General features: G+C 40.3%; 1 protein-coding gene across 2 annotated transcripts in view; it reads right to left on the bottom strand.

Annotated features, from left to right (window-relative positions):
* Nucleotides 1-1,398: 1,398 nt before the first annotated feature.
* The window catches only part of UBAC2 (UBA domain containing 2), a 103,920-nt gene continuing 90,131 nt past the window's right edge, over nt 1,399-15,187 (bottom strand). Inside the window, exons 8-9 of one of the 2 annotated variants that reach the window (XM_065057591.1) lie at nt 8,207-8,329; nt 1,399-5,201 (exon numbers count right to left, since the gene is read on the bottom strand). In XM_065057591.1, the coding sequence (XP_064913663.1) occupies nt 5,094-5,201; nt 8,207-8,329 (231 nt within the window). In that variant the 3' untranslated portion in view covers nt 1,399-5,093. Of the gene's footprint in view, nt 5,202-8,206; nt 8,330-15,187 lie in introns of those variants that run through there. The other variant, XR_010471453.1, reaches the window with a different exon arrangement.

Raw genomic sequence — 15,187 nt, 5'->3', positions numbered from 1 at the left:
TTAACAAGCCCTGGTGTGATTGTTTGGGCCAGGTGATTTGGGGAACTGTTTTCTCCTCAGAGGTGCATGTGTCTCTGCCCCCTCCAAGCAAAGCAAGCCCTCGGAACCTGCGAGGGACAAGCACAAGCTCTTGATGCACCTCCTTTATTTGGGACACTAGCCTCACCAGGAAGGTTGTGTGTTCTCATGGCATGGGGTTTATAAATAATCTCAGGTGGGAAAAGCAGTGGGACCTGCAAGGAGCCGTGTCCCTTCTGGAGCAGGTCTCTCTGCAGTTGGGATGGGGTGGCAGGAGAAGGGTCAGGCTGGCAGGACTAACTGTGCTTTGAGAACCAGAAACGTCTTCTTTGTCACACGCTGTGGTGACTCCAGGGTTTGTTTCACTGCTGAGTTGCTAGAATTACAGTTTTCTCTCTTGCTTACATTTACCATTTTATGCCAAAACAAACAACCAAAATGAGACGATTCCCCTACCAGACAACCCTGAAAGAACACTGGATTTTCAGTACATCAGCCAAAATATTGCTTATTTGCATTTTCCACACAGAATTCTGTCAAAACTGAACTAGGTGCAATGTAACATCCCACTGCCCTCCTCTCATCAAGTCTTTCCTTTCCTCCCCCTGCAGTCTGTCTTCTAGTTTGTCCTTTTCTCTAAACCTTTTGTTCCATCCAGTTCCACCTCCCCAGTCTCCCTCAAGTCCTCACCTTTGCTAATCTTGAATGACAGTTATGGTCCCTCCTATCTCTGGTCAAAAGGACAAATAGTGCTTTTGGTTCTGCCATGATCCCAGAATTTTTCACCCACTTTTGAAGTATGTACATTCCTGCTTTCTCCAGCACCACTGTTCAGGTTTGCAAAGTCCCCCACATACATGGGTGAGCCCAGCTAACTTCTCATTTCCTCTTAAAACTCTTTGGAAAAAATCAAATTACAATAGCCGAACTACTAATTCACTGAGATTCTCACCAGTCGCACCCATTCATCAGGTCGTATGGTTCTTCTACTCCTGTCATCGGTTTCTTGTCTTTTATTTAGACTGGAAACTATTGGTGGCACATACCCTCTTTAAGTTTCAATTAAGAGTGGACTTTCCATGGTCAAAGCAGCCCTTTATATATGGCAAGAGGAGGAATGCAATCCTACTAAAAATTAACCCAAACCCTCTATGTTTTAAATAAGCACAATTAAATATGCATGCATGCATGCATGCATACATATAAACACATACAGTATTTGTGTGTTCATGTGATTCTCCTAAAAAAATAGTATTTAGACTTACAGAAAACGTGTATTACTGTGGCTACACAGTTAAAGACAACTAATCTCATTTAAGTTTTCCACGCGAAAGAACACACAAGAAATTAAATGCACTCATGTATCAAAGAAACTATTAGTTCAAATGAATACTGTGCATTTATTTATTTTCAAAGAGACACAGTTCCTCTACATCATGAGAACTGTAGTTCTGAGTGTTTTCAAATTTGGATGCCTTCAAAACTGCATATGTACTCCAAATGCACACGTTTGAGAGATGGGAGTCTTTGAATACAGACTTTTAATTTTCTTCAACAAACTTTAAGCTCCAGTTAAATTCATCAAATCAATACATAAATATGCTCACTCTCTGTATATATACATATGTATACACACATATGTATGCATATACACATATACGTATATATACATATACACATACACAAACAGGAGAGCCAAAAAACGTTGCCATTTGCCCAGCACCTTGCAATAGGCTTTGCTTGCTTGTTCTTCTGTTTCAGACAAAAATAACGAGACCTTTTCTCCATGACATGTTCACCAAGGCACCGACAAGTGCTGGACAGCACAGGTCGGTACACGCATCAATTGTGTCGGTCCATGTGCGCATGTAAGTAGCGGGCAACCTTTAACACTTGTTTTGGGAGAGGAAAATGGTTTTGGGAGGTATGGAGCCCAACCGTTCTGCGTCTTAGCAAAAAAGTTAGGGCTTGAGAACCTGGCAGCTTATCAGGCAGATTTCCACAAATACAAACCTCACTGCGGGTGTATTTCAGAGTATCACGTAACTGTCTAGGAAAGTCTCCAATAAAAGACTCCAATGTTGTCTGAAAAGACAACATTCCTCATCTAGCAGAAAATTTTTAACAGCAGCAATTACTTTTATTTCAAAATACCAAATACTAAAATCAGCGTGAATTTCCTTAGGACTTAAAATCTTCTCTGTAGAAAAGTATTCTGCATTCTCTGGCTGCCTAAAAATATAATGTTGGGTCACACAAAAACCAGAAACTGTGTGATGAGACATTCAAAACTGTATCAGACAAACGCTGTGTAGGCTGTGAAGAACAAGCTCCTCGCGTTCACAGAAATGGTCCATGAAAGTTTCCCCATTGAGGGGAAACCAAATTGTTTTCCAGCTCTAACGTGTGAATTTTTCTGCTATGGTTCTTGCATGAAACAGGAACTGTGTTCAACAGTATCCGAGACTCCTCCTTTTACCACTTCTATTTTTTAAATGTTTTTTTTTAATTGGAAATCACAACCCTGGAAGTCTTTTGAGCAAAAACCATTCTCACAGATGTCAAAGGGAGTTTTCAGCTGACATCACCAGACCTGAATTTTACCCCTTCTGTTTGACATATTTTGCAAAATGGGGTTTTCCACAGAACTGTGACATTTTGATACTCCCTGTAGAGATACGGCAAGAAACAATTTAGACTTGGAGACTATCCACTTGCGTGTCCTGGATGCCACTCAACATATTTTAAAATTCCAAGGAACAAATGTGCTTTGTGCTTGTCCCTAGAGCAGGGCAACGCCCTCAGACACATGGTGTGAACTGTGGGGTTGTCCTGTGCAGGGACAGGAGTTGGACTCGATGACCCTTGTGGGTCCCTTCCAACTCAGGACATTCTAGGATTCTATAATGTCTGAAAGGGCACAGGTCATATTATATCTACCCTGGGCTAGATGGACCTTTATTTCCTACATAAAAATTCAACTTCTGAAGGAATTCACTAGTTTTTATTGCTACTTTCGATAACATATTTGTGAAGGAAGAATCTGTATGATTAAAAATTAAAATCTGTACTTGTTTCAAAACATTTAACTAGTTTCTGTATACAAATTACTACAGTTGGTTTTTTTTCTTTTGTAAGACAGCAGGTGTCCAGAGGCCTCTGGATACAGAAATGTCCTTTGCCTATACACACACAGAGCCACTCAGCTTCACACAAACAAAACCTTTCAATTGAAAAAGCAGACCCTGCCTAAATAATGTGATCACAGCATCAAGCCAAACCCTGAAGGAGGTTGATCACAGCCCAGGAATAGACACAGTAATTCCAAAATCCCCTTATTTTACCCACTGGAAAATACTAAAAAATACATATGGGACATTGACTTTATTAAAAATTATGCCATGTGCCGAAAGCTGCACAAATTTGACATTTCTGGATAAGGACTTGAATGTCTGAGGGACTTTTTTCAGTTTTATCAGTCAATTAAAAAAAAAAAAAAAACAAAAGAAAGGTATCTCCCTCTCCCTAAAGCTTGTCCTGTAATTTCCCAGTATATTTTCCAGGTCAAGAGAAACTGTGCAGGTCTGTTCTTTGGTGCACACGTGTTCATGTGGATGTTTAAAACATCCTTCTCTCTCCTGTATTCTTTCACCTCCTCCCCCTTGTACCTCCTATTGCTTTTGTTATGCTTCCGATGACTTGTATCTTATTCTAAATGTACATATGTATTAATTATGCCTGTGTGTATATAAACAGACACATAGGTACACACAATGTACAAACAAAATGCATACAGAAACATACATTAAATGCTTGAGATACATAGGTAGATTGGTTTCACGAAGTCACAGTTTGGAATCTCGCATTACTTCATCTTGGTTTTACAGAGATGTTCACCTCTCTCCATCCCACCTCCTGAAACTCCTAAGATGCTAATACTGATCGCTTCTGAGAGTCAAGCTGAGTAAGTTTATTTATCAATCTAAACTTCTAACCCAATATTGTACTACGTTGGCATTAGCATTCTGTTACCTCCTGTGTTAGCCTGAATCACCCTTCATATCAATATTCCAGTCGTGATCAACAGTAAGTTGCTTCAGACAGTGAGGATTCAGCTGATGCAGCATCATCCACATCTCTGACAGTAGAAAACTAGAACTATATATAGAAAAGTTAGGTCTTTATAATTTTAAGACAGTATGTAGCCAGCTCAAAAAATGAAACCAGCACATAGGACATTGACCATACATCCACCATTACAGAAGTCTGTCTGAATCAGACATGGAAATAATTCAAATAATTTCAGTTCTGATCTTACTGTACCATTCAATTCACCTTTATTGCTTCCAGTGAATATCTTCACGACCTGTATCTGAATAGCAACTAATTCAGTTTGTAAAAATTTTAAATTTACAGTGGTCACTTACCATAGCCTGCAATACGCATGTGAATTTTCTCGCATCCTATCTGTGTGTTATGTGCTGAATGACAACATTTTTTAAAAAGGAATTCAAGAAATAAAGTATTACAGGCATTAATAAAACTTTCTGAAGAATGACAATGTAGTCCCCTAACCCTTTGCTGAATTGAAAATGAAGTGATCTTCAAACCTCTTATTACTGTAATCAAAAATCAAGTACTGTAAAATAACATGTAAGCTAGAGAAATTAGACCGGTAAAGGAAGAAAATATGATTTTTCTTGATAGGTAAATCAAGTTGTGGTTGTTGGAGCTTCTTTTCCTAGTCATTATGTCTGATAATATGTCTAACAAGGATTTACAAGAAAAAAACCCACCTACTTTTAAAAATAAATTTAGGTGATATCCAGTAATAAGTAGAAACTAACGTTACTTTGAAAAGGATAACCAGACTAGAAACCAGCAAGTCATCTGAAGGCTTGGGAACAGTTCACGTCATCCGTTAACATCGCTTTGAATCACCAGTCACGCGGAGCCGGTTTCTCTTTTCTGACATTCTTGTGGGGACGACCTTCGTGAGTCCGTCCAGCAGGTGGCTTTGATCCTCTTTCAGACGCACAAGCCCATCGAGTGAGGTTCCTTCACACCGAAAACCATCAGTGCTGCAGCAGAAAATTAGTGGCTACATTTAAGTCATTATTGGAAGCCCTCAGAGCTTCTAGAGCATCTCCCCTGGAAAATCCCATTTCCATAAGTCGTGCAACCTGGAAAAGAAATAATATAACGCTGCTTTGAGACCAGAGTTTTATTCATGCTGAGAGGGCACTGGTCATGTTAAGGGTGTCAGAGATCACCTTCCCACCGATCGGGCTGTCCCAAAGCTTACCTTTCCACAGAGTAACCTGCTTGAAAACAGTGCCACAGAGATAACTGCTTTCTGAGAGTTTATTCAAAACCAGCTGTTTGCTGGAAATGCCACACCTCTATTTTCCTAGCTGGTCCAGTTGTGAAAAAGAGTAAAACAGAAAGTATGGCACCACACTTGACAACTATCCTCTAAATATTCTCACAACAGTGAAAGTTAATGACATTCAATGCAAGAATTACCTCGAAAAAAGCATATTAAGACAGTGATTTTGGTCATCACTAACCACTTGTCCATCCCTCTTTATAATATCATGTACTCGACACCTAACCTTTTTGCTCTGTGCCAACAGATATTCAAATTACCACACGTGAAAAGCAATGTAGGTATAACTACATTTAATTTATGGTTAAATTCCAATCTAAAGAAGCTTTAAAATCTACAATTCTCAATTACATATGACTGAAAGTCACCATATAACTCATTCACTTTTATAATTAATCTTCCAGAGTGGGGAAGAACAAGGTCTGGGGGGGAGCTGGGGTGGGATGGGGGCCAGTGAGCAGCACATAAAATTAACGGTGGCCTCTGGCAGCAGAAAGCATTCCCCAGCCTGCTCCAAGTGGCCTGTGACCAGACACCAGAACTCCTGAATCTGGAAGTCCTGGGCTCCAGGAGCTGCCCGGGAGCCACCGCTGCTCCTGCCCATCTCTGGAGGCCTCTTCCCAGGGTGCAAAAGCTACACGCACTAGTACTGAAAGCACTTTAAGTGCCTTTTAAAAGAAAGGTGCCATTAAAAGTAAGCTCCCCGTCCTCTAAGACACCTTCAGAACTTTCAGTGTTTTTAACCTGCGCTGCTTTGGCAGCTTACTGAGAAATACACTACTGCCAAGTGTGCCCAGAGGTGGGGGTCCTCATTCTCTTAATCGAAATACACCATTAAAAAATGTTTGAAAACGGCTACCTTGGCTGCCACAGTATCAAATATGGTACCGATCGGTTTTGTGCATTTCCCTCTTCTCCCCCACGCCTACAACCTAGTGTCAGTTTCTCACCTTCTGGTAGAGAGAGAAATGAATTGTTACTTTTGACACCTCTGCAAAGACTGGATTTCATAACCTGCAACTTTCTGAAGTTTCCTGTGTCTGATTTTTCATCTAACGTTGTGTTTTTTATGAGAAAAAGGGCAGGCAGCGGAATAAAAGCTAACCACAGAAATACATTTCAGCAGAAAGGTTTTTACTGCTGTTGCCATGAATTCTAACCTTAAGAAGTGGTGGATGGAATTGCAGTATTCCCATTTACAGAAATATCCAGCAATATTTATCACAGGGAACAGACTGTAACAACAAAAAGCTCTTTTCATCTGAGTATATTTTAACCACAGGAACTGAATCCAGCTCCAGGAAACAGAAATGTGTACTGGTAACGGTAATTTAAGGTGCTAGAAAACCCACAAGAAATGCAGAGATTTTTGTAACAAAAAGTGTTACAAATGCTTGCGAATTTTAATATGAAGAACAGAAGAAAACCTTGTGTCTCTGCCATTCTAAGACAACTTGTGCAGTTATTAGTACAGTCCTGAGAAATCAAAGGTGCTTAAATTATGTTTTTCTTTGCAGGGTAACAAGACAGCATTGCAAATGACAGCAATGAGCTCTACACCTTCAGTACATGAGAAAATATAAGCATATACTGCTTTCATATATCTAGGCCTAAAGACTTTGGGTAAGAATCCAGCATTTCCAGCTCAACAATAAAAGTTCCTATAAGCAGAATTTGTCAATAAAACAAATAAACAAACCAACCCAGCAGGGAAATCTTTTGGTTCACTCCATACCTAGCACTGAGCAGGCATTCAGGCCAGCCAAAATGAAGTTAATGAAGTTCTGGGGTCTGTCTCAGAAGGTGTTCTTTGGTGTGGGGTTTTTCTTTTTATATTTCCCTCCCTGACGCCTTTTTTTCCCCGCCCCTGCCCCAGAAGTAGCCAAGCAGGTTTTGCAGTCAAAACCACCGATGTAGTTACAATTTTGAACAGTTTGAGCATAACCTAACATTGAATCAAAACTAGAAATCAGATCACAGCAAAGATTTCTGTTTAGGACAATGTCATTTCAAACTAACTTGAAATGACAGTGTGGTGCTAGCAAGTGTGGAAAAACAGCAAGAAAAACTCACCCTTGAAACCTACTCTCATTCAAGGGCAGCAGAAAACTTAGACTATAATATGGCCAAATGCAGCTAACTGCAGACAGGCTACAACCTGGAGAACCTGAATACAGAAATATAACTAATCTTAAATTCTTAAATTTCCTAGTAAATCATCCTCTCTTTTAAGAACTGCCAACAAAAGTCTAAAAGGCTAAATTCACACAGTAAGTCTAAATCTACACTTGACAGAACAGACACAAACTTCTCTGTGTTAGCAGCATGTTAGATCAGTCAACCCCATTATTGAGGGAAACATCCAAGTTTTACACCAGGTGTGTGTTGCAGTCCACAGCTGGCATAACATTCTTATTTCAAAAAAATGACATGACTGAATTGGAAACAAGCTGGAAATGTCAGTGAAGGAAAACTTGCACGTCTACAGGAGAAATAATGAAAACAATTTGTCATTCTTTGAAACATTTATTTTATCAGATTTGAATAGCACCCACTGGTGAAACTACCTCATCTTTAAATACAAAAGTCAGTTACACATAATAGCAAAACCTCCCAAGTTGATTTTTAACTCTGGTTTGGATGGTAATGACAATTCTCTGTCTCTGTATTGTAGCTGTTATCTGATATTCTAGTTTGTGCTGCTATGGAGAACATTTAAGAAACTCTGCCAAAAGACGATAAGAAGGGGTAATTCCTAACCGGCTCTTTAATGCCATTTAAAAATAGAAAAATGTTTACCTGCTCTTCAGAAACCTCGGTAGGTGGAGGTGTGTCTTGTTCAGATGGGCGATGATCTTGATAATTCGCATTATGTCTATGACGTAAAGGAGGAAACAGTCTATTCCAGTTAATCATCCCACCCTGAAACCAGACACAGCTGTCAGTCTTTGCAAAAAGAAGTACAGATATGTTAAAACAAAAAAGACATCCATCCCACATAGTATAAAAGGCAAACGTTTGAGTAAAATGCTGCATTTTAAACAACAAAAACTGCTGCAGTCTCTTACGAAGTCAAAAGTGGGACTAGCCACCAATTTACTAGGTAGTAGAAGTAATCACTGTACATTAAGGAAAAGCGCTGACAGAAGGAGGAAAAGAGGTTTCACATCCCTTGTGAAAGACTTGGTTTACTATAGTGCTGGATTTCTGAGGCTGAAGGATCTCGCCCTTTGCCAGCAGGGATTTACCTGGCAAGAGATGCAACAGCAGGTCCCGCAAGTGTTTTGCAAGACTGCGGCTGGAGTTAACCCAGGAGAAAGTGGGCAAGGAGTAAGTGGGGGGAAAAGGCAAAATACGATTCTCAGTGCATCAGCAAAACCACATTAGGAAACTCAGAACAAACCCAACCTTAAGGATACTTGAGATTTCCGTACAAGTGATTACTTCTGAGACACCAATGCAGCTGTTAAACACACACAGACCACCTCACCTAACATCTGTGTATTAAATACCATGGCAAAATCTGGCCGTATTCCAGTGCCAAAATATTTTGTCACTACATAGCAATAACATAAATACATAACACTAACATGTATATGGTGTAAGTCATGGAACTGAAACTTTCTTTCAACAGCCAAGCTTCAAGTCTTGTAATAATAAGGCATTTAGAATATAAAGTACAAATACTAAGCTTTAGAACTGTCCTGAAATCATTAATCCTCATTTTATTAGCTTAAACAAACATTTTTAAGGGATTTTGTATCACATCAAAACCACGGGACTTGCAAGTGGAGAAGAAGAGCAAACCTCGAATCTTTCTTTTCTATACAATTTGCTAAAACGTCTTTTGCAGTTTGTGTTGTTCTTTTCCTCCTCCCCTGCTCCCTCCGTTACTATGGAAAAGATCCCCCTCCCTTTCTGTATATATAGGACATGGACTTCCTTCCTCTACTTGCTCTATTTTAGTTCTATACCGTTGTTTCTCAGAAGACCTTCCTCTTAAGAGACTTTTTTCTCCCTCAGCAAGGGCTCTTCCTGCCTTTATGTACCCTTAGAGCATTAACTCCTCTCTGCTCAATCAGATCAGCAGCAGCTAAACCTGCTCCTAGACCAAAAATAAAATAAAAAAATAGTATTTAGTTTTCCTGCCCTTTCCTTTGTTTTCTTCCTTTCTCTCCAGAGGCGACTCACAGCCCAGACACCACAGGGGGCAGTGCAATAACACACTGAAAAAAGCATTTGAGGAGTCATGAGATGTGAAAATTGAGCTTATAAAGTGTTCCAGTCCCTTATGTACTATCGTACATTTTTCCCTGTGAAGATGTGCAAATAGCTAGGAGTCATCGCTGGTTTTCAAGACATAGTTTCCACTGTTAGTGATTTTGAATTAAAAAAATTATTACATATTTACCTTTCTATTTTGCATACTGTATAAAACATGTGCTTAAAAGTCATGAGGTTTTAACCAGAAGCTTCTGTATAAACCTTGCGTTAGCCAGACAGTGTAGTGTAATAAAAAGGAGAATTGGTTTGTAGTTTAAACACAGAGAGGGATCTCAGACCTTCTACTGACACCACTGCACTACTCTGTGGTCTTGGAAAATCACAGCCTGTACTTCCCCATCTCTAATTTCCCCTAACTCAAAATTATGTTGAGCTTTAATTCATTAACTTTGAACTTCTGAAAGTCTACTAAGCTCTATAGTTCTGCAAGAACACTGCACTAACGCTGCTTTGCCTGTTTTTATTCTTTCGAAAAGACCTGAGGAGGAGAAAATAGCACTTCCATGGGTCATTCACATTAAATTGGTAAATTGAAAAATGCCAACAGCACTATGACACATTCCTTTGAAGCACCAGAAGTCACACAATGTATACAAAATATAAAATCTACAATAAATATATTAATTTAGCAGCATTCCAGTGTATCTGAAGACTGAAATAAATGTACCTTCCCAGCTGTGCTCGCAGCGTCAATACTGAGCTGCCTAATCCAGTTTGGTTTTGCATCTTCCTCGTCCCGTGCACTGTTCTCTAACATTACAAAGAGCCTTGTCTATTTACTTACCCTGAACTTACAAAACTTTTAAAATTAATGTACATAGAATCCATTACCTTCCATTAAATATGCAGATTCCTTACAAAGGTAACTATTTAGTTTCGAAGGTTTACAGCAGATATATTGATAAACTACAGATGTGGATTGCTGTATTCAGAAGAGTTCCATGTGAAGACTGCTAAACCATTCCCAGAAATAACAGACTGGACAAATGAGATCAAAATAGTTGTAAAAAGTTGCCCTCAGAGTATTTCAACTACCTTTGGAAACTGACAAACATAACCCATCAGTTCTTAACTATATTAATGAGGTAACAATATCCAGCACACAAGAATAAGTGTCAAATGCTGAAACTCTTAATATTACGTCAACACTCATGTTTAGGATTAATCCCAACATTAGGGTCCGCTCTCATCTGTGTATTACTTCACAAGCTACGCCAAAAACGGGCACATTAGGCTTCTTTATCTTGACTACAAGAAAATTGTTTCCCCTCAAAGACTTGCTTCTAATTTCATAATGGACATGCACAAAGTCGGGCTCAAAGGAGCAGAGATCCAGGGAACCGCAGCAGGAACTATGGGACTGGTAGTGTGGCCAATCCCATAGAGTAAAGGAAAGGAGAAATTAGAAAGTGTAGCTCATGTCTCAGATCCACAGATGGCGGAGACCAAGTGTGGATAGTGACTGTGGAAAGACTTTCAGACAACCTTAACTATCCCCACAGAAATACGCAAAGAGCTGTGAATTTTAATTTGACCCAAAGAAAACAGCAAAAATGTCTTAAATTAGGTAAATATTGCAAATTCCATTTTAAAAAATGTGCAGAAGGATATTTCCAGACCAATATTCTGCCTTGCCTCACAGAAATTATTTTGCAGACCTCCCCTTCGTAATTTTATGATGATTTATGGGTTTTGATTGTGTTAACACACTGACTCTACCAGAAGTCAGGAAGATTTCATATGAAGATACCCAATATGAAGAATTTATTTAAGCAATGCTTCTAAATCATCTGAGATTCCTTACAGGGGAATCAGTAAAGAATATTTATGCATTTCACAATATACTTGAACCCTGGCACTAGCACCCAATGGCACAGATGAGCTCACTCCCATCTTTTACCCTCCACAGGGGCCTTGTCTCAGATGACAGAGCTCTCTGGAGTGCTACAAAACACAGGCAGAAAAGGAGCTAATAACTAACCCATGAAGATGAGCAGCACCTTCAGCGACAAGTGTTGGCCAGTCTAATCCATCTAATGAAATCCAGGCAGTTCTTCTGTGATTCTGGTTTGTTGGTGTGTTATAGGAAGAATTAAGTTCAATACTAAATGGTTTGGGGGCTGGGATTTAACATGACTCAGGACTAGGTAAGGAGGATGCATTAAGTCTCCTACATCCAGAGCCAGTTTCCACAACCGAAACACTCAGGTGCAAGACATACTGAGGCAATCTCAGGTGACATCCTCCTTTGTCCTGAATCTTAAAAGTATCAGGGAGCAGCAAGTGCAGGTGCTGATCCAAGAAGAAAGGCAAGCTGAGAGCCACGGGTGACAACGAGACAAGCAGAGACAGTGGCCTCAATGGAACATGCTGTATTCCCACAGAAGCCAAGTGAGAAAAGCAAAGCAGGTCCAGTGACAGTAACCATGGTCAGCTAAAATTCCAGATCACCAGGCAGGTGTAAGATCAAGCCTAGAAGTCAAATTGGTGGGTCAGGTGCAGGGAGGGAGATTCATCAGTTGACATATGCACATCTTTACTTTGAGGGTGTCAGAGTGCTGGTTGCCCAGAGAGGTTGTGGAGTCTCCTCCCTGGAGACATTTAAAACCCACCTGGACACATTCCTGTGTGATCTGCTCTGGATGAACCTGCTTTAGCAGATGGGTTGGACTAGATGATCTCCAGAGGTCCCTTCCAACCCCAACCGTTCTGTGATTCACAAAGCAAGGACCAAGGGCAAAGACCTGAACTTAAAAGCAACTCTGGTCAAAGAGGGTAAGGCCCCAACAAGGCTTCTCACAGGTATTTCTACCAAGAGCTCCTTCTCACACAAGTCTGCTCCAAGGCTGAAGAGCTGTACTGCACCAGAGCTGGCCCTCAGCACAGAGAGCCTGTCAGTGCACTCAGGGACACGACATAAACCAACACCTTCCCCCGTTCAGCGCTCTGGACAGAAGTCACTTGTCACGTTATTCATGCAGCTTCACGTCTGCTTCCTTAGTCCAATTTTTCCATGTCCTGATGTGTGAATGCTGCAAGATTTACTATAGCAAAAGGAAGGGTTTTTTGCATATTTGATTCTTCCATTGCTTTGTGCTGCAAGATGAGAGGCTCAAGGAGGCCTTCTCTGCTTATGGTGTGGAAATAGCACCAAGCTCACTGTCACGAAGAGTCAGAAGGCTCCCATCAGCTTGCATGCACTGGTCCCAATCCCTGCAGTGGGATGCTCTGAAGAACTTCTGGTTTCCACCGCCAGCTGTCATACTCATTTTCATGGTGTTAACCAGAAAGTCTGGTTTGGAAGTCCTGACTGCTGTGCTGAGAGACAAGCACTGAAAAGTTCAGTCTACAGTCTCTAACTCATAAAAACACTTTGTAAAAATTGGTAACAGGGTTCTTATTTCTGTCTACAACAGAGTCTTCCACATGTCATCAGGCAAAACACTTCACAAAAGACTTATGCATTAATTACTTGACTAGAAGGGTAATGGACACACATCTAAGAATGGCTTGTAAGTCTTTTCCCCTCCCTTACTCGTAAATTTGTAATTTTTTAACAATCAAAAAAAATCAGTTTCCTTTGGTTTTAGCAGTGCCATGTCTGGGTGAACTGGTTGATTGCAAATTCTTTGTTACTGCCTGACAGAAGACATACCAAGGAGACCATGTCATCGGTCTCTGATAACCACTACTAGAAGTGGATTAGGAGAACATCAGTGATGTTGGAACTTCTGTTACGGGAAGACAACAGACCAGCCACAAGTTTAGATGACCAAAGAGTGAGATTATAGAATGGACTGGGTTAAGGAATGGAAAGATGGCAGCTCTTCATCACAGAAAAGGTTGTAAGGAAATGCCATATTGATGACATTCTTGAATAGCTGCCAGGGCTTTACGTACTGAAATTGTGCCTTATGAGGTCACATCCTTGATGTCTATTTTTTTTGTTATGGTGTCTGGGACAATACTGCTTAGAAGGAAAGGAGTATTCTCCCTTCCTGCAGAATAAGGAAGAGATAGATATTCATACCAGTCTAGAGCTAGCAAATGTGTCTGGTTGTACGGCTTGCTAAAACCCCAATTACGCCACTTCTTTTCACGTAATCTCCTTCCTCTCTTTTTGAAAAGGCAGCTCTACCTTTTTCCTATATAAATACCTGTGCCATGGTACACTTTGTAAAAGCACTTCTTATTCAAAGCTTGACAATTAAAAATGTTGTATTATGGACAGTTAACTAAAATGCAGTTACGTAGCTGTCCCATCTGCACATTTTAATTGCATTAATTTAAAAAGAAATGAGAGAAAACGCTTTATGAAAGTCCTCTTTAAAATGCTGCATGTGGTTAAGATATTTTGATAATGTTATCTCATATATACGGTTAATGCCAACTCGCCATCTGTTTGCACAAACAGGAAGCACCTCCTGATATCTGTCCTGTTCACCTTTTCTTAACATAACAACCACAGCGAAAGAAAAAAAAAAGGAAATTGCTTTGCATTTCATCTTTTAAAGTAATATTTTTAAAGTTTGCTACTCTGCATAGGAGCCATTACTTGCTACAGACGTAAATATTCTCTTACTTCTTTCATGCAAAGCTTCATTTTTAAAAGAAAGTACTGAAAGCAAGAAACACTTTTTGCTTTCCAGAGATCAATTTTTCTGCAAATTATGGACTCCAAAGAACGCATAATGATGATATAAACAAAGAAAAAGAGTAGCCATGAATGACACGATGATAACTGCTGCCCTGAACACTGTGTAAGAAAGATCAACGGCAATGGTGAAATTGCCAGGGGTCATTCAAGTGTCTAGCCTGCTTCTTTTTTTTGAGGACAAAAGTCTTCTGTTTTTTTCTGTCAGATTTTGTTTTTTTTAATAACTTCCTTCTTTTGAAAGAGGGTAGCAATGTAACAGTATTAGCGTTCTGAGCATTGTTCTTAATGACAGAAAGAATTTTTCACCAAGCCAAGCACTCCAGCAATTTCTAATGATATTCCAATCTGGAAGTTTATCCTACAGACAAGCCTCTTTAGCCAAGAGGCTCTGTCTTCAACTCTTGGTTGCTGCATCCTGAACTTTGATGCCGGCATTGTCCCGGAGGAGCTCACGTGCCACAGAAACTCAGAAATCCACATGTGGTCTTTTCTGAAAGCCTGATCAGCTATTTCCTTTGAAATCTAGGAGGAATCCCTTATCGGACCTCCGAAGATGCATGAGGGACAATGGAAGGGCGTTTGGCACAGGCGTGATGCCTTCACAGCAGCAGAAGCCAGAAATTCCAAGAGGCAGGCACATCTGCTCCGTGGAGGTGAGGTGGGAACGGGGGCTTCTGCATTACAGCGAGACACAGAGAATTGCAAACACTTCCTCGCGTACTCGTGCATGCCCAAGCACTTGGCCTTGTAGCCCACAGCTTGTCACCCACAGCAGGGAGAGCTGCTGTGACTTGGACACACGACTGGTTGGCAGCAAGTGAAGAGCTGCGTAGGTGTTT

Source organism: Columba livia, chromosome 1 (genome assembly GCF_036013475.1).
Source record: "Columba livia isolate bColLiv1 breed racing homer chromosome 1, bColLiv1.pat.W.v2, whole genome shotgun sequence".
Lineage (NCBI taxonomy): Eukaryota > Metazoa > Chordata > Aves > Columbiformes > Columbidae > Columba > Columba livia.
This window is presented reverse-complemented; position numbering and strand designations above follow the sequence as displayed.